The 20,069-nt window shown below is 27.8% G+C and overlaps 1 protein-coding gene across 1 annotated transcript in view; it reads right to left on the bottom strand.

The window, feature by feature from the left end:
- The window catches only part of LOC119679633 (BMP-binding endothelial regulator protein-like), a 74,494-nt gene that overhangs the window by 8,594 nt on the left and 45,831 nt on the right, over positions 1 to 20,069 (bottom strand). The window contains exon 3 of the mRNA XM_038092094.1: positions 19,578 to 19,663. Coding sequence (XP_037948022.1) covers positions 19,578 to 19,663 — 86 coding nt within the window. The remainder of the gene's footprint in view (positions 1 to 19,577; positions 19,664 to 20,069) is intronic.

Raw genomic sequence — 20,069 nt, forward strand, 5'->3', positions numbered from 1 at the left:
TTATGCAATAGGATTTAACTAAATCCATTTTAAATTAGTAATCTTATAAGCTGTTAAAATATAAATTGAATTGTGTAGACCCTTTGACCAACAAAACCATGTAATGACTCAAATAAATTAGTCACAATTGCGTTAAAATGCAAAGATCATAAAAACAAAATAACAATAAATGTCACCAACGTCATTAAATATCGTATAACATTAAAAACAGATAAAAATATCGGATTGCAGTAGCTCTAAAACAAAAAAAAAAACTAAACTGAATTATACATTAGCTCACCCACGCGTACATTTGCTTTTTATGCGATACTTAAAAAAGCTAATGAATGCAAATGAATAAAAATAAAAGAATACATTAATGACAATCAAATAAAATTGTATTAAAAGCTATTTTATCATTTACTTCTTAAAATAAAATCCTACACATTGCACTAGTCACCCAGCGACCCACAATATGATTTAGTTTAAATAAAGTAGCCGCCTTCCTCTGTAATACGTCTATGAATTTTTCAAGAAACTATTCAGGAAGTTGTAATTATGTAAATAGATAAGTGTTAATATTAAGAGTATTTATATTTACAGATAAAAGGAATGCTAAGTATTTTTTAGTATATGTAGATGGAAATGTTTTTGCATGCTTTATACAAGCAGCTTTTTTATTGTTCTTCTCTAACATATTTTATATGCTAAATGAGGATTTAATCTTTGCAGTTAGAAAAAAAGGAACTTAATTTTGATAAAACTAATATTAAATTTTCATTTTTTTATATTAAAATTATTTTTAAAAATTATTATTTTACTTAAAATCAACAAATAGGTATAATACTTTCATATAGATTAAATGCATAGCTAGATAAAAAATTATGAAAAAAGTGCTGACGAAAAATATGTGGAAATGAAATCTGGAAAACTTTTGAAGACGGTATATATTATGAAGGATCCAAAAAAAAGTATATTTAGACACTACTTTGATGAGAAACAGTTAATACTTTTAAAGGCTGCTTTGATGAGAAACAATTAATACTTTTAAAGGCTAATTGTTTTTATTTAATTTTTTATTTAATTTTATTTATAATATTTAAGAATAAAAATTTTTTTTTATGATTTTCGAAGGTTTTCTTAAAAAAAATTAAAATAACAACAATGATTTCTCATCAAAAACTGTCTTCACTAATTTATATAACGATTACTATCTTCATTATTTCAACAAAATTATAAATTTATCGTACATACATTATAAAGCAATTATTTCACCAGAGAAGGTCTTTTACTACATATTAAGAAATGGTAAATTTAATAATTGAACTTGAAGAAGATATTATATAAAACAATAATACGTCCAGTAATAACTTGCGGGTGTGAAACCTAGGGATTATTAGATACAGAAGTATACAGATTAATGGTAGTTGAAAGAAAGATAATGCGAACATTATTTGGGACGGTACAGGAAAAGAAATATATCGTAGCAGGTATAACTATGAAATTAATCAGCTAATGGAAGGTAAAAAAAATTGAAAATACTTGGACTGCATACAACATGGTATACTTATTCTTAAAGAAAGGACACAAATATTGTAAAGCGAATTTAAAATAACAAAAAAGCTAGGAAGATAAAGAATAAGATAGAGTGACATCTGTGATCTTGCCGCATACTGAAAAACAAAGGAGAAAAACCAAGAAGAATGTGTTAATGTTGTGTTATGAGTCAAGGTTTTAAATGAGCTAAATAGCTATGGTGATAAAGATAAAATTATTCTATAAAATAAATTCAATTTTATAAAAATATTATAATAATATTTTAGTATTAAGATTGTTTAATAGAAGGTTTTGAATATATTCTTACATTATTTTACGGACTTGTTATTATTTTGAAAATTTGAAAATTATTATCTTTTGTTGTTAGTTTAAAGTTACTTTAATAGTTTATAACTAAATTTAAGCTATTGTTAAAGGTGAGACTTTTAAGTTTGCGATATGGTTTTTACTATCAACCTATTCGATAATTAAAAGCTTTGCTTTGTAACTTTGGGCTGGTGGAATTGTTGGCTTATATTTCTTTGCTTCCGGTTGGCCCCATGATCAAATGACCTTATTCCTTTGGACTACTTTGTATGGAGAAGTTACTTCCTTGATCAGATAAATCGAGAACAATTGATAATTCGACACTCTTTATATCTATTTTAAAATCAAATATTTAAATCTTTTATTACGTTGTGAAATTCTTATAGTTCAAAGATTTGAGTTATAAATACTTTGCTGCCCCAATTGTTCAAATTATATTTCATGACATTGAACTGGCTGGATCATATGTGGACAGTGTCCGCATTGCATTGCTAAAAAATTGCATAATCAATGACACGAACTGTGCAATTATGTTGTGTACTACGTTTCATTACATGAGACTTCAAAATTAGAATTCGCAACAGTATTAATAAAATTATTATATGGGTTTTGCAGTTGTCTGAAAACGAAAAAAAGAAAGAGATTTTACTTATTTTTGAGACGAAAAAATATATAGAGCAGCAACGTTAGAAGGGTATATTTTTATTTGCATAAGATTGCTCTGTAAGATAGTGTACCCAATTAGTAATTAATGACATTTTACTCATTTGGTCCTCAAGAACCGCCATATATGTAGATCGATCGGTCCTTATGGGTATCTCGATGTCTTGCAGGCGTTTGACGATGACGATGACGTATTTGTATTCTCACAAAAAATTGTTGAAAGTCAAGCCAGTGTAGACTAGTAGCTTCAAATACTTATATTTCATTTTTGTTATAAAAAAAACAATTTTTTTCACTACAATCAATTGTAGTATAAATAACGAATGCGTAAGTGTTTTCATTTAATTTTTTATAAAATGAAATTGATATTTATTATCATCAGGTTACTTGGAGCTGTGGTCAACCGCAGATATCATGCAGATGGAAGATTCAAAATGAAATTGGCAAATCGTTTAACGAGTTAGTTAATAGCAAACAACAAAAATATTTGGAAAGCTTATGTTTTTCTTAAACTTCTTATAAGAGTATGAATAAAATACTTATAATAATAGTAATAATATTGTTTCATTAATTATTTAGTTATTGTAAAAGCTGAACATAATTACAAATTTTTAACTTAATTTAACAAAAATTATTCAATAATAGCAATGTAGATATAAATCATAATTAATGAAAATGCACTTTATGTACATGTTAGAATTTTTTAGAAAATTAAGTTCATTATAATCCTGTTTACCATGTGGCATTTTGTTCACAAAAAACGAATGCCAGACAAAATACTTAAACAAGTAAAAAATTGTGATATGTACTATGGTTTGATATGAAGACAACGAACATAAAAAGTATCAAGCACAAAAAAAAAAAAGGAAAACAACATTATTCATCTGGCAATTGCCACAAATAACAATCTGAACAAATGCTGCTTACTTATGAATTAAAATCTAAATGTGAAGTCGATGTGCACGCGATTATAATGTACCTGGGAGGCGGGCTTCTATGGCCAGCTGTTCACATTGAATGCACCTGACATCGTTTCACTACATTTCAATACCAATAATTATTTGTTCAAATCCAAAGACACAAAATATTACAAATTGTATGTGACAGCCCATAAACAACAATTGCGAGTGACTGTTGCATTACTCCAAAGATTTCTTGCCTTCTCGAAATCTGAAATAACTTATCTCAAATATGCAATAATGTACGGCATTATTATTTTACTGATTGCATTCTCATATGAGGTAGTTGGTTAGAGTGGCCATAAAATTCACTTCATTTAGCAACATTTTATTAGCCATTATTTTGTTTATCTTAATAATATAAATTAAGATAATTCGCAACTGTATAAACATTTGCTGGTGAGATCTTAGAAAATATATCTATAATATTGATATATTGTATGTTTGTATTCATATGTATATTAAGCATAATTTTGAAATACATTTTTAAATTGGAATTTTAGCTTAGATTAAGCTATGTTTATGGAGAAGTATACTTCATACACAAATTAATGTAGATTAAAATATATCTAATGTAATTATTATGTTCAGCTTAAACACATTTTATTTTATATATAAGATATTTAATTTGAATCAATATGTATTTAAGTAACAAGTATGTGTATTAAATATTCGTATCAATATTGATATTAAATAATGTTATTAATGGACTTAAAATTTTTTTCAGATATTGCTTAATTATGATATTATTTTGTAGCATAAAAACATACTAATGTACAACATTCAGTTATATATTTCTAAAAATGTGAACAACATAATATAATATAATCATGTTGTATTAAAAAAAATTCCAAATAAAAATCTAAACCTGCTTTTCTATTACCATGAATATAAAGATTGGAGTCCTCGACGGTACTCTGATTCTGAACCCAATGCAATACACATTGCTTACTTCAGGCTCTCAAGTTGTTATTTTCACCTTAACTGACATATATATTCTTAGGTCACACTAAAATTATTTTATACCATACAAGAATCTAAATAAACCTCATGAGATTCTAAGCCTCGTCAAAACCTAGTTAGCAAACAATACTTTCTCATCCAGCATGCAATTTAAACATCCAATTTAAAATAAATCCTTCGTTTAATAACTAGAGTGTTTGCAGTTATATTTGAAATGAGAAAATCTTTACAGATTTATTAGTCTTACTTTTAAAGATTACTTAAACAAAATTAAGTAAAAATACAAAAAAAAAGCTGGAAGAATATTATTAAGTGAATATCTCTACACACATTCACGATAAAGATTGTCCAAAACAGATGATCTAGTTTTGTGAAGACGATGTAATAACATTAATAACTTAAATTATAAAATTAGTAATGTATATTTAATAGTATATATCTTCTTAAAATATATTTTGTAAACTTTATCATAGTTTAAGAAAGAAAACATGTATACTTGTGACCCAAAGCAATAATGTGGTGTACGAGGCGTTTCTTAATTATTCGCCATACATGTAAAAAAATTAAAAGGGGGAGAAGTGCATATTTAAATTTGATCGTTATAAAGGGTATATAAGAAATCTACTCTTGAAAACTCCACATACAATAAATAGGCTCTCAATATCTCTTATCTCATTAGCTCTTATTTAAATTTATAGTCCTTTAATATACTTTATTGCGATATCCTTTATAACCTTGATGATGATTTTAAGTTAATTTATTCGAAAGATTTTAAATTATGGTGATTAAGAGTGAGTTAGTCAGAATGCTAGAATGCATAGGTAAATATATCTATTATTCAGAAAATATAAAACTCGCATATTATATTTTCTGAATATATGTAGAGTTCGATCTACTAAATCAATTTTTGTTTACCAGCCATTTGAAATTACCATGTCAATGGTGCGCATTTTGATATTGGAAGAAATTACAAAATATGCAGTGATTTTTTTTAAAAACGGAATAAATATATATGTTAAATCGACAAATATATAATTTCAGTCGACTCATCTAAAAACGATGGTTGATATGTGGGCTGATTGGTTTAAGAGTGATAGTACTGGTTTTGGGAATGGAAATGTTTGACCGTTAATGATTAAGTAGAAGTACTAGAAGATTTATTGAACAGAGCAATCAATATTTTGAATATTTAAAAGTTATGTGTGTCAGGTTTGTTAAAAATGCGACATTCGACTTTGAATTAAAATTTTTGGAAAGGATTAAAATGATGTTGTCTAATATGTCGTCACTAATGATGAGCTTATTATCAAAATCCTAGAGAAGCTAAGGAACAACTCAGTGCTGCAACTCGTTAGTTAGTTGAAGTAAAAGGAGGAACGAATCGTTTGCAATAAACTAAGAAAGCTGTTTTGAATCTATCCAAGTAATAATGAGTAGAAGGATGATCAAACTAGAACCAGCCAGAAGCATTTATAAAGGCGAGAGTCTGATCTGTGCTAATGCTGGAGACATCGCTTAGTGTGTTAAAGAAGGGGACCCAAATAACTTTGCACTAGTTTTTGTCAAGCCTGAATATAGACACAACAAGTTTTCTGGTATATTTACTACGAGAGACGGTTGACAACTGGAGCAGGGACCCTAGCTCCGTTTTATGCCGTTTTATGACCCAGTGCCTTGTAAAGACAGATATTAATCTAAATACCTCTGATTTGCTGTGTGTCAAGTCAGAATTTCTACATTTGAAATAGATTGACCATTTAGTCTTTGACTTGACTACTGAGGCAGTATGGCCCCATTCACTATTTACATGTCGCACGAAATGGTTTCAATTGGTTGTAGTATTGAATTAAAACCATGATTTATTATATATCTTTTCTTTTTCTGTGAATAACTTGTTTTCAGAGAATTACAGTTTTGCGGATTTCATTCCAGTAGCATGTAAATAGAATTATTAATACTTTTCAATCATATCAAATACTGTCCTTATTTATGTAGGTATTAAAAATTATAATCACTAAAGTTAATATAAAATTCGAATATTTTTATGCTATTATGGGTTGCCATCAGTAATATCTATATGTCCAAGAATTTCAAATTATTGTTGCAGTTATTTAAAAGCAGCGCATTATTTTTTTTTTCATAAGCTATAAATATAATTGGAGTAAAAGTAATTATATTTGACTATTATTATTATATTTACTAAACTACTTTAAATCTTACAAAGTTAAGTTTCTTTTCTAACTGAAATGTTTTCAAATAAAAAGCAGTTAAAAGGCGCCATAAAAAGTAAACTGATTTTAACATAAAACTGAACTCAAACTGAACAGACAACTTAAGTAGAGTTTTTGAAATTTATTACACATAAACTGGACTTTGCCCGCTGGTCTGTTAACAGATACAACCATTGTAATTCCAACATGACATAGTGAAAATTTGCCATTTGACGCTTGAAGTGTGCTAAGTACTCTAGATCTACGCGCAGATCTAGAAGGTGAAGCAGTGGTAGGCTGAAATTTTAAATACTTCTGTCTACTCGTATATTTAATATATATTCACATTTACAAATCGATGTACAATTCGATTTTGATACCGCAATTAATGTGTGGACCACTTTAAGTAAATGAATATATTTTTATGAGTAAAAATATAATTTTTTTTCTTTCTATTCTATGCAAAACTATTTCAAGCTCCACTTAATGACAATCTCGCCAGCATATCAAGTTTAAATGTGCTCGACACACATAAAATTATCAAAGTGTAGACATCAGCTATTTAAAGTGTTTACATAAGTTAATTATGCCAATAAAATGTGATTTCCTTTTAAGGTTCAAGAAACATACTTTTAATAAAACTGATTATTACTTTTTGCTTGAATTTTAGCAAATAATTTTAAGAAAATTTTAGTCTTATTTATAGTTTTATCTTAACATTTCTTCAGATATGTATATGTGTATATCTTCGTACTTTTAGTAAAAAAATTTCTTTTTTTTTATTTCCTCACCTCTGCACAGATATTTCACTTGTTTCCACAGGCGGAACAGTGTAAGCAAAGAAGTCCAAAGATGAAATATAACTCCAAGTCTCGGTATAAGTTGGTTTTGTTTTGTATATCCACACAAGTAACTTAACATACATTCACACCACATATTCACTAAGATACAAATATATTGTATATGGTCATAACCACTTTAATATCAGACAATCACATTTGCAAACGGCCTCTAACGACCTTGCTTTTGACAGCAAATGATTAGCTTTGTCGCGTGTTAATTTCGAGTTGACTCTGTTAACATAAAAACTATATAAAAAATACATAAACACAAATTTTGCTAAACTATTCGAGTTTATTTTTTTTGTATCTTAACACACATAAATAGAGATACATACACGCGTATCTAAATATCTATAGTGTTTTTATCAATACTCCGGCTATAAATGCAAATACAATGAAATCCATACATTCGGCGATGGCTAGCCAACCCTGTGGATTAGGAATATCAATTCTATTCTTTCGGTTTTTCGGATTTTCGGATTGTTGGCTTTCGACTATTTTGATGACGTTGACGTTGTTTAACGATGAAATTATTTATTTTTATGTTATTTTATTGTATTGACAATTTATAGGAGTTCACATTCTTTCAACATTTTGCACTTTTATGAGCTTCTATAAGAATGTTTATACATATTAACACTAAAATTAATTGTTCAACCAGTTTGCGAGTAGTTAAGAATAGTTTGAGCTTAAGTGATTTGTTTTATTGCTTTTTCTATTAAGCACAGAGATTAATATTTTATTCTTTTAAGTAGTGAATTTATTTTTTGTGTTATGTGTTTTAATACAAAAAGCGTTTTTAATAGGTCATAGCTCTACAAGAATTAAGCAAAAAAAGAGAAAAACACAAGAGTATTTAGCAATCTTCTTAAAGTAAATATCTTAGATATTCTGAACTAATTTATTTGATATATGTGCAGGAAATGTAACGTCATTCTTTTATTATTTTTGTAATATTGAATATTTAGTAACATATATACGAGTAGTTGATTACAAATTTAATATTCTCAATATTTAACAAGATCACTCACTATTGTCCTCTTCTCCTCGTGAAGCATAGAGCCTGTGCCATAGATCTTAACCTAACTCTACTGGGTGCTTCGCGTCATACCTGTGTTATATTATTACAGTTATAATTAACATTATAAGGTTCTCTGTCTACAGTTCTGCGCCATGTTTGGGCTAATGAGCCAGGCCTTCTAGAGCCTTAAGGATTACATCTGAGTGCTGTTCTTGTAATATTGTTAGCATGTCTTCGAAGTGCGTTGCCAATCCATCGGCTCAGCAGGTCTTCATTTCTTATTCTATATAAGAAATCTTATACCAAGTATTCTGCGCAAGCACTTGTTTATGAAGGTCTGTATTTTTGACTCAATGCGGTTGGAAGCTTTTCATGTTTCGCAGCCATAGAAGAGCATAGATTTTATATATGATTTGAAGATGCGAAGTTTTGTTTTACGAGATATTTGACTCGATTTCCATACATTCCTAAGCATACATTCCTAAGCTTTATTTAACAAAATATTGAATTGTAAAATAATAAATATTATAAAAAAAAATCTATAAAAAGGGGTTTATATCTCAAAAGCGTCTTGTTCAAATAGCTTAATTTGGATATTAATTTTTAGTCAAATAAGTTTAAATATTATGAGAGTTCCAAGTAATTATGATTAAAAGATTTTCAACCGTTTTTGTGTCTAAATATTTTAACATAACTCTTTTCTGTACTTTTTTTTTACAAAAACTTATAAAAATTTTTTTAAAAAATAATTCCTCATTTATTCGACATAATCAACCTCCGAAGTAAATTACCTACAGCTTTTGACAAAAGTGTAAAATAAAGGTGAAATGAACTTTCCCAGTTTTTTTCGTTTCTAAGACAAGGGAAACACATTCAGATCTTACGGGGTGATACCAGTAAACAGCTTAAACTTGCAAACTAAACAGCATGAAAGAAAAATGGATATTCTGGTTATTAAGCAATATGAAAAAACTATCATTTCAACAACTGTAGACTAAGATAAAAACTAAAGACCGGAAAACACAATTTCGATGTTTATGAATATTTTTAGTACCTTAGTTTGTAAGTACTGTGTAATGTTGGTATTACTCAGAAAAGAATATACCCAAAACAAATGAATATAAACTGCAAATATATGAGAGGAAGAGGGCACTTTTTAACAGCTAGTTGAACTATTCATCGCTAAGGACAAAAGACTAATTATATTATCTAAATTCGATGGTATGTATTTAGTCTGCCTTTTTCCATCTTTAGGCTTCTTCAAAAGGAGGTGGTAGCAAAATGGCCGAACGAAAAGTTATCTGCTGATCTGTCAGTGCAACCGACCAACCAACGGCAAAAGTTTCTGTGCGCTTGCAAATAATATAAACAACTTTAGGCAAAATGTGGTCATATGTTGCGAGTTGCCAGTATAAAAGATAGAGGGGTTTGAAGTTAATTAGTCCACATTCATTTATAAATTGCATGCAATAAACTGCAACAAGCTTTAAACTCATATATCATGAATAAAACAGATGTGAACTATTTAACTTCAAACTTCTCTATCTTTTATACTAGTAACTAGCAACAGTTTAATTGGTCCACATACAATTTATAAATGAATGTGGACCAATTGAACTGCAACCAACTTTTATGTCCTATATTTTTTATACTGATAACTAGCATTACTTGTTCACATGAATTTCTATTAATATTTTCATAGAATCTATATCAATTTTATGTTTTGGGTACATACATTGTTACCCTTACATTTGTTTAAACTTTAAACCCCTTAATAAGATTGGCCTAAACAAAGTCTACAGATAACAGCCTTTCGATAGAGCCCTGAAATTATTTGCGAAATCTGACAGACTAACCAACACCGCGTTATCAAATCTCAAAATGGTTACAGGCTCCTAGGGGAGGTATGCAGATCTGAGGTCAATTATTGCTTAGTCTGATGAAGTGATAAACAGTAATCTAGTCAAGGTGTAGAAAGGGGTTTTGAAGAAACCTCGAGTTAAAAAAGAGTATAAGCTCAAAACAGCTTCAACATAATAATATATATGTTTATTGTTTTATTTTTAAATTAATTTGATGTTAAATTCAATTTTCGAGTCAAGTTTCAAAGCTTGGAATAATTCGTATACATTATGTGGAAGACACAGAATATTGACCGTCCCCATTTACCTCATATTCCTTTAGATTAAAATCTTGTAATTTGTGAAATCTTATTGTTAAAAATAAATATAAAAATAAAAACAAAAACGCTTTATAGAATTTATTTGAAATATTGAATGCAATAAAAAACAATCGGCAAATACAGTAGAAACGCTTTAAGCCGGTCGCCTTAAGAGTATAAAAATCTTGGCATGCTTTTTCTTAACGACAAGTAAATTAAATAAGGTGGCGCCAGCACATTTTTGGTTACGCCCACTGAAAAATACAACAACACCAGACTACTAGCATAAATTTGCGAATCAAACCACAAAATCTTACGGATAAGTTAATAAAAGAGAATTCAAATGTAGCAAAAAAAACAAAAAAAACAAAAAAAACAGAAAAATAAAATAAAAAACAGAAAACTGAAAACAATCCACAAACTTGAAACAATACGAAATATAAAAATAATTCAACGAAAATCCAACAAAATCATAAAATTGTAAATGCGGTCCGCGGTTTACGGTTTACGCTTTACGGCTTGCGGTCTATGGTTCGGCGACTCTTCTGGCTCGTATTAAACGTTTTCAGATATTTGAATAATACGAGCACGAGAGAATAGATTTTCTTCTTAATTAAACAGAATTTAAGCCAAATTAACTAAGATCGTTTTATGTGCTTAGTTAATGAATTATAAATCATTTTGCGAGATTTCAAATCGGAGCTTGAGCTCGATTTTTATTAGCGAATAAGAGAAGATAAATGAATATTTACATTTGTGGAACCCAGTTGCGGAATAGACGCCATAGGGTGCAAATGTGGATGAGGCAGCGACCGCTCGAACAGTTTAGTTGTGCGAATAAAATGGCGCCAAGTGTACCAAACAAATGTAGTTTCGCGGTTTTCGATAATTGTGACAAAACTTGCTTGACGACCTTGAGTCATAAAAAAATTGATTTCCAATTTTTATAAATGAATATTCATCTAAAACTTTTATTGCATTTTTTACTATTGATAGTAAATACAAAAAAAAAAGATAAAGTTATTTAAAAAAAACGAATACAACGGTTTAGTATTCGTTTAATACTCTGAAATGTACGAGCATGTCGCGAACTGCTAACATGATAAGTCAATTAAGCGGGAAAAATAATTGTGTTATGAGGTTAAACTTACATGCTAAGGAGTTAATAGGAGGTCTATTTTAACGATGGATTACTAAAATAAGGAAAACTTTAAGTTTTGTTTTTTGAAAAAACTGAAACATTTCTAAAATTTTTTGTTTATTTTTTAACATAATGTCCTCTTAATTTGAAAAACTCATTATTTCTCATTATTTTTTTAATCTCTCTATATAATATATTGCATCAAGATCTACAAAATACAGTGAATTGTCAAAGTTTTTTAATTTTTTAGTTTTTTAATTAAGTGTAATTGTATATATTACCATTATATTACCCCAGCTTTAACTCAATAACGACATCCGAGAATAGAAGGACGAAAAAGGACCCAAGTAATTTTGTGGTATACTTCGGCTAATCTTTCACTTCAGTGGGGCCACTTGTGGGACAGTGCGCTGTCGCAACGTCCCACCATAAAAATATATTACCAATAATGTCCAAAACCAATGCAAGTATTGTAATTTTAATGAGTTTCTATTCAAATACCCATCAAATAATAGTAATTTAAATGTTTTTCTGTTTAATATTATTTTTAAAATAACCACATAAAATGATGTTCAACAAAAATTTATGTTAGTGTACTAAAATTTGGCTGACCATAAAACTCTGTTTCGAATATTGGCAAGTATACATCACCAGTGACCTCAGGAAATATTCGATTTGTTTTAAATTAGTTCATTGTCCGTAATTTGTGTGGACTGCAATTCCCAGGCTTAGAACTTGTGCCTGTCAAATTATAAGCGACCACTAATCGTGTTATTTCACAAGTAGCCAAGACTGCACAAACTTTCAATGCTCAAGCTCCACGTTTTATTCTCTTTTATTTTTAATTTTTCGATAAAATTTTATCTCAATACATTTTTCCCAATGATTTCAGCCCAATTTAGAAAATTAGACTAAACTGGTACTTTTTTTTGAAAAAATTTATATCATTTCACAATGGCATAAATAACTAATCTATGAACACATCTTATATAAAGTGAAAATAATAATTTAGATGAAGTTTGTCACTAAGTTTCTTAATAGAATACTGATTATAATAATAAATTTTAATGATAATAACGCATTGTTATGCTAACTAATGTCAGAGGGTACTATACTATAATATACAATCAATATTTTGATAAAAACATCTGCACTGGCACATCAAAAACTCGTCAATATTATTTCTATCGCATAGTAACCTCCATGGTTATCATTTTGGTAGAGTCCATTTTGTCGATATTACCAAAAAGCTGATGTGTCCAAAAGGCCCTTCTTTCTGAATGGATAAAGTTTTCATTGGTTCACATGTCTAGTTTGTCAACCAAATTAGTTCGTGCTAAATGCTGTAATGTTGAAAACTAATCGTAAAAATTTAGTTTTTTTTATAACCTCTTTTTTTGTTAGTTGAATAAAATTGGACTTTAATTAAAAAAGACAGCGTTCTGAAATGTTGCAAATGTTGCAGTTCAATTGGGTCAGTCTATGAATTACTTTATTTTAAAATAAATTATTATAGAATATTTATTGTGCTTTAACTTGCTATATAATATTTTTCAAACTTGTTTCATTATAGTTTACAAAAAATGAACACATTAAAATAAAGTGTACTAAAATGTTCATTTTAAATTCACAAAAATGACAGAATAAATAATATTAAACAATATGTGGAAAACTAAGACAATATAATAATTTAAAAAAAACACTTTAAATGTATACATCAGTTCAAGCATAAAAATAATTACTATGGATGATAAGCAGGCCAAGGATATCAAGAAAATGCACTTAATCTTATTATAACACATAAAATCAGATAAAGATATAAAAGCATTGTGCAAATAATACTGAAAACAAAGATTTATTTCTTTATACTTTAATACTTTTCAGAAAATCCGAAATGAAATGTATGTCTTGTCTGAGAGAGCACAGAGAAAGCAAATACTATCATTTGGAATCAAATATTAATATTTATATGCACATATTGCAATATTTGCAACCATAAATAAATAAAATATATTTCTACCCAGCAAGATGTAAAGTAATGTTTCGACATGTTGACAGGCTTCCGCCATATCCATAAACATCTACTTAACTTAGTGGCGTCAAGAGGAATGCAGGATTAAGAAATAAAAAACTCAATTCACAATTCCCAGCCAAAAGGATGTGTACATATATGCGTAACATGTACTATATGTTACCCCGAATTTTATGCATTAATATTAGCAAAGAGAAGAAGTTGTATATCTAACGATATATGCGGATTAGTAGTATTTGCTTCAACTCAACCCTGTGTGTCCTTTTGAGCATAGTTTAAATGCATAACTTGGGTCAATAACATTCTAGCGAACTGACCATGTTAAGCGCTAAAAATGTACATATATGAATATATTCGTACGTACATACATGAACACAAAATTTGGCGACAATTTCATTGCAGTTGTCATTCGATTTATGGGTCAAATGCTCGTATTTTTATGCTTTTCTTTATGACAACAACAAAAACAAAAAAGAAAAATAAGTAAAACGAACAAAAATCCAAATAATAATTTTTCATTTATTCATTTTTCTGAAATACTGAAACAACTTCGAAATGTAACACATTTTCCTTCTTATTGTCATATACGATTTTTGTCCACACACTTTTCCACAAGTCTGCATCCAATTCATATGCAATAAATTATTGGCCCACACAGACTTGACAAATGCCACAATATTAATTTATATAAAATTTATTCCATTTGATTATTTCAGATTTAGAGCTGGGAAAAAATTGCACTCGGTCCAAAGGCTACAGTCGAGCATAAAAACAGATACGAGTGTATATGTGGAAGCCTGGCTGGCAACAATAGCTTAAGTTAGAGTTATAGTATGTTTGCATATTCTTGCATAAAAAATAAATTAAAATGAAGTAGATTACGTCAAATTGGGAACAATACTAGAAGTACCACTGCACTGGAGCTTGAGTAGTTCACAATACCTTGAACAGGATAAATAAGCTTGAACTGGAAGAAACTGGCTGATGCTGTTTGCTTTGTTCACTTTTGATTACTATTAAATATTTATAAACCATTTTAAATTATTTAGATGATCATAGATTTATTGAAGTTGTCAGAGTTATTTATTCATGTATAATTTTCTTTTTATTATTATGAAGTGGGGAATACTTCTGTAAATTGAAATTTGTTGAGATATATGGAAAATAATATTTACATCAATAGTACTCTTAAAAAGATAATCCTATATAATACTATTAAGATGCAAGAATTTTATACAAAAAATACAAATTGGTTTGAAGACAAGACGCACTTGACATAAAGTCCTTTAGCTTAGGATAGCGATGGATGATCAACTAATCAACATATTCTTAGAAGAGAGTTATAGCGCAAATTACAAGGATCAATCTGCTTTAGATGAAGCAAACTTCAGTAATATTAAACATTTTAATTATCAATTAATTATTTAAATTATATAATAATAAAGTGATTATAAATTTTTATAAATAAAATAATGAATGAATAAATAATAAATAAATAATTATAAATTATTATTTAAAAGCTGAGAGGATCAAACTTCCACTGTGATGTGTAGTCACTCCGATAGCTATAAACATTCAAAGTTTATAGTTCTAGTCTGCAGTGTCATTATTTTCATTAATTCTTTAGACGAAAAGAAAATTTTTACATAATTGTAAAATTGTTCATTGGTGCTGAACTGATCTATCCGTAATTAAATCTATTAAATAACATAATATCTATTAAGTTAATGACTTCCGGTCCTATACCCTACTAAGGGAAGCGGACACTAAGAAGAAGAACTTAATGACTTATATACATTCGTAAAATATCTGGGACGAGGTAGCATTTATAGCTGTCTGCCTGTCTATAAAAATATGAACTTTTTCCCTGAATGTTCATATCGGCAACAATATATGGAATCACGTATTTAGTACAGCAAATATTTCCGTGGGAAATATTGAAGTATAATTGTAAGAATATACATATACCAAGATAAATGTTGAATTAATTATATGTAATGCAGTGTACTGGTATTGCAGTCAGTCTTAGTAGTTATGAAACTATTAGTAGTAAAGATATTGCAATATATTACAAATGTGTAAAAATTGCAGAATATCTTTGCATTATTTCATTATATCCATATACAGATTTTGTTATTTGATGCTCTCCCCCCCCAAGTGATATCCTAATATACGTAGTAGAGGTTACAACAATACGAGCAGCCTTGATTTAATAGTTATCATTAGTTTTTTATTAATTTGTGTTTTTTTTTTATTAATTTGAATATATTTTCAATACCAATAGGTGCTAGTTCTTCAAATTCCTCAAAGAATTGTTTTCTAAGCAGGGATGTAACGTATTCTTGAGAAATCTTCAAAATAAGGGAAAACTGAATAATTCTTCTTTCTCTGATTTGTTTAAGCTGTAAATATTTTCTATTAGCATTTTTTATTTTATCGATTTGATATATAGATGTGTTGACAGTTGGTCAAATTTTTGTAATATCGTTTATCTCGTAATCTTACAACAAGAAATAAATTAGCATTTAATAGAGAGGTTAAACCAAAATTTTTATTATATATTTGGTAACTGACTTTTTGGCTTAGCATTCAGCTTTTTCGAGTATTGTCAAATACTGATCACCAGTGATCTTTTTGAAAATATTTCTTGAAAAATGATTATTATGATATAATAACATCTGTAGAAATAATTCTCAATTGATATATTCTATAAAACATTATAAATGAATCAAATATATACTACACATTTTTTATTACATTTTTAATTCTAAAAGAACACCTAAAAGGCAATCTCAAGCTTTTTCATTTTACAAGTTTTTTGTGATGCTCAGATACTTTTTGGTCCATCTAGGAGAACTAAATCACATACGGTGAGATACCTAGATCAGATATGCTACACAGAAATTTTTCTATATGATACTAGACTGATTTTTGTTAGAAATGCAAAATCCTAAAAGATATATATTAAGCAAAAACCAGGGAACTTACTTTTAAGTCGGAATTGATAAACTCTTTAATATAGTTATATTAACTTTTCCAAAATATATACAACACATTTTTTTTATATTTAAATATAAATCAATATAATTTTCACTTTATTTAAAACTATAAGTTGTGGCAACAATTGAAACGCTTTTATTTGAACAAATAACTACGAGTATTTAAAAGTATTATTATTTACTTAAGTAAATAAATTTTTACTATTATCATATCTAAATTATTGAGATATGTGGTTTTAATATAGCAAGGAGCCTAAATATGCTTTAAAATGAGAGAGTTGTGAACATTTTATTATTAGGCACTTGGCCAACTTAAATATCAAAAACTTTTTGGCAAAGAAACAAAAGACCTTAAAGTGAACTTTATAACTTTTAAGTATTTTTACGTAATTATATTGAAGTTATATAAAAAGATGTATGAGTTTTATAATAGATTACAGAAATAGATAAAAACCAAAAAATATTATTCGCAACAAAGGTTCGAAAAAATTTTAAATACTTTAAATTTTTAATTTTCTGAGAAACCTTAAATTGTTTTATGCTTATGAATTTGATTTTAAATTTTACTTAGGTGAATAAAATCTATAAAAAAAATTATAACTTTATGTTTTAATTTTCACCTAAACCTACACAAATTCATAAGTATAAAAAATTTGTGAACTTCAATCACAGTTTTATATAAAAAAACTTTTATTGAATTATGCAAAAGACGAAGTACAGTAATTTTCCTAATTTTAATACAATTTTTTAACATATTATTTTAAGGGTTTTGCTAAAATACATTTATATGAAAATTATTTTTAAATATATGTTTCCGATAAATATTAATGACATATGACAAAAGCATAGCCATGAACAAATTGTTAGATTGTACATTGATTGATGCAGATATTTTAAACACTATATTTCTAAATAACTATTATAATTCTCACTATGTTAATTTACTTATATATATATATCTTCTTCTGCAATCAGATAATAAATTGTCATACTAGGCTTTTTTCTAGATTCATTGATATAATAAGGAAATATGCGATTGGTTGCGTTCTGCTTAGATTTCCTATATAAGGATATGCATTAAGATTATTGGGGCAGTCATAAAGTTAGAGTTCCACAGTTTTTCTTGTTCTTGTTAACTATATATATATATATATAAATATATTCAAAACGTATTCATGTATATTCGTTATCTACAATTTTAAAAATTATATTATACATAAATGAGACCGTAAGCCTAGCATCTTGTTGTGGATTTATTTAGGCGTAATTGTTGATGCTTAGTATAGTGTATTATTTTGATTCCAATCATTTTTTAAAAACCGTTGGAAAATATTAAGTGTTCTTTACTGGATTTTCATTGACCATGATGCCAGACCTCTAACTGGCTTCATACCAACAGAAAAAGTCCATGACAGATATGCCATTTTCTTATATGTACTTTGTTATAATAATGTATATGTTCAGACAATAAGTTTAAGCATTATTGTATTAGAGATAACGAATTCTTTTTCAACAAATGAATTTTTTCATTAGCCGATTAATATAGTATTTTTATTGCAGAAGTAGTTGTTATTCACCTAACAATTTAAAGCATTATTCGATTAATATTTACATTGTTAATGATGACAGTCAATTAGTTATTGGAAGTATCGGCACATATATCAATTGACTTAAAGTACAGAATCATAGATATAACCGTGCCAATACCTTAGCCGATGTATTGGTTGCAGATGGAAATTTTTAATAACATTGATTTTTATATGTGTGCTTAATAAAATATGTATTACATACATTAAAAAGAGAGACCAAATATGACACATGGACCACAAACGTCACATTATACGGGCTGCTTTCAAGAATTTTTAAATTGTGCACATTGCGTTTAGTTAATCGAGTCCAGTATGTTTTGTGTATAGGTCTTATTTTCAGTAACGTTAGCTTTTGCTACTATAGTTAGTTTAGAATTATAGTTACGATGCTTAAGTTAGGTTTGTCAATCAAATATGCAAAATGTACATTACTGCAATTGGCGATATTTTATATGCCAAAATATGGGATCAGAGATGTTATTTAAAATTTTGTGTTAAAAATAGAATTAATTGCGGCAAAGCATTTAAAATATGAAAAAATAATTTTGGTGATTTTACTATATCATTACCATTAGTAAGTTATGGAGGATCAAAGTTCTATTCATTTTAATATGACCAGTAATAACAATCATTATTGTCTGTAAGTGGGATTGAAAATGGAGTGCACAATACTCGCCAAACGATGATCATTTTTTGAGGCTTTCTTTACAATACAAATATTAAATATATAATCCACTTTGTTAAATTAATGAATTACATTTATGGTCCTGATTAAAAGTTTTAAATGAACTCCTAATTCCTGGTAAAATTACCATAATTTTTTCTCATGCTGTCGCAATTAAATTGTTACATGAAACCTAAAGAGCCTCGAAAGTTTTGGTATATCTTAACACATTTACTATCTAATAAATCTGTGAAGATTCTCATAACTCATATCTCTTGGTGAATTTGAATTTTAACAATTACAATAATATTTGATCAAACTTATTTAATTATATACTTTTATATATCTAGAATTAATAAAATTTGTGCGAATACTATATCTACATATAATTTTTATATACCTTTCTATATATATACACATATATATCTTTATATATCTTAATATTAATTACATAACAAAATATTTTTTTAAAACTCAATGAAGTTTCTTACCTTGCAGGCACACTTGAAACAGTCTGAGTTTTGAATTCCCTGTAATGAAATCTCTTCACCTTCATTAGAGCACGATTGTATGTTACCTGTAATGCAAATATATATACAAATTATAACAAATTTTTTTTTAAAATTTACTAAATAATATTTCAAAGCTTAAAAAAGAAGAGCAAACAATTATTTCAATAAATTACTAAATACCAAATATCAAACAAACGCAATATTTATTTTATTTAATTTCAATTCTTTCATTGATTGTGTGTAGCATCAAAAGAAATACGTCCATATAAAATTTTTATTAAGTACGTAAATTACGATTACATGATTTAACAAATATTATTAAAGTACTTAAATATAAACAAACATGGGAAAATAAAAGGCAACCGACTTGTGTTGACCGACAACTTCAAAATACACATTCAGATTAATACAAGATATATCGAGAATCCCTACTGCGTGGTATGCTGCATCATTAAGCCAATAATGACAGAA

Source organism: Teleopsis dalmanni, chromosome 2 (genome assembly GCF_002237135.1).
Source record: "Teleopsis dalmanni isolate 2A chromosome 2, ASM223713v2, whole genome shotgun sequence".
Taxonomy (NCBI): domain Eukaryota; kingdom Metazoa; phylum Arthropoda; class Insecta; order Diptera; family Diopsidae; genus Teleopsis; species Teleopsis dalmanni.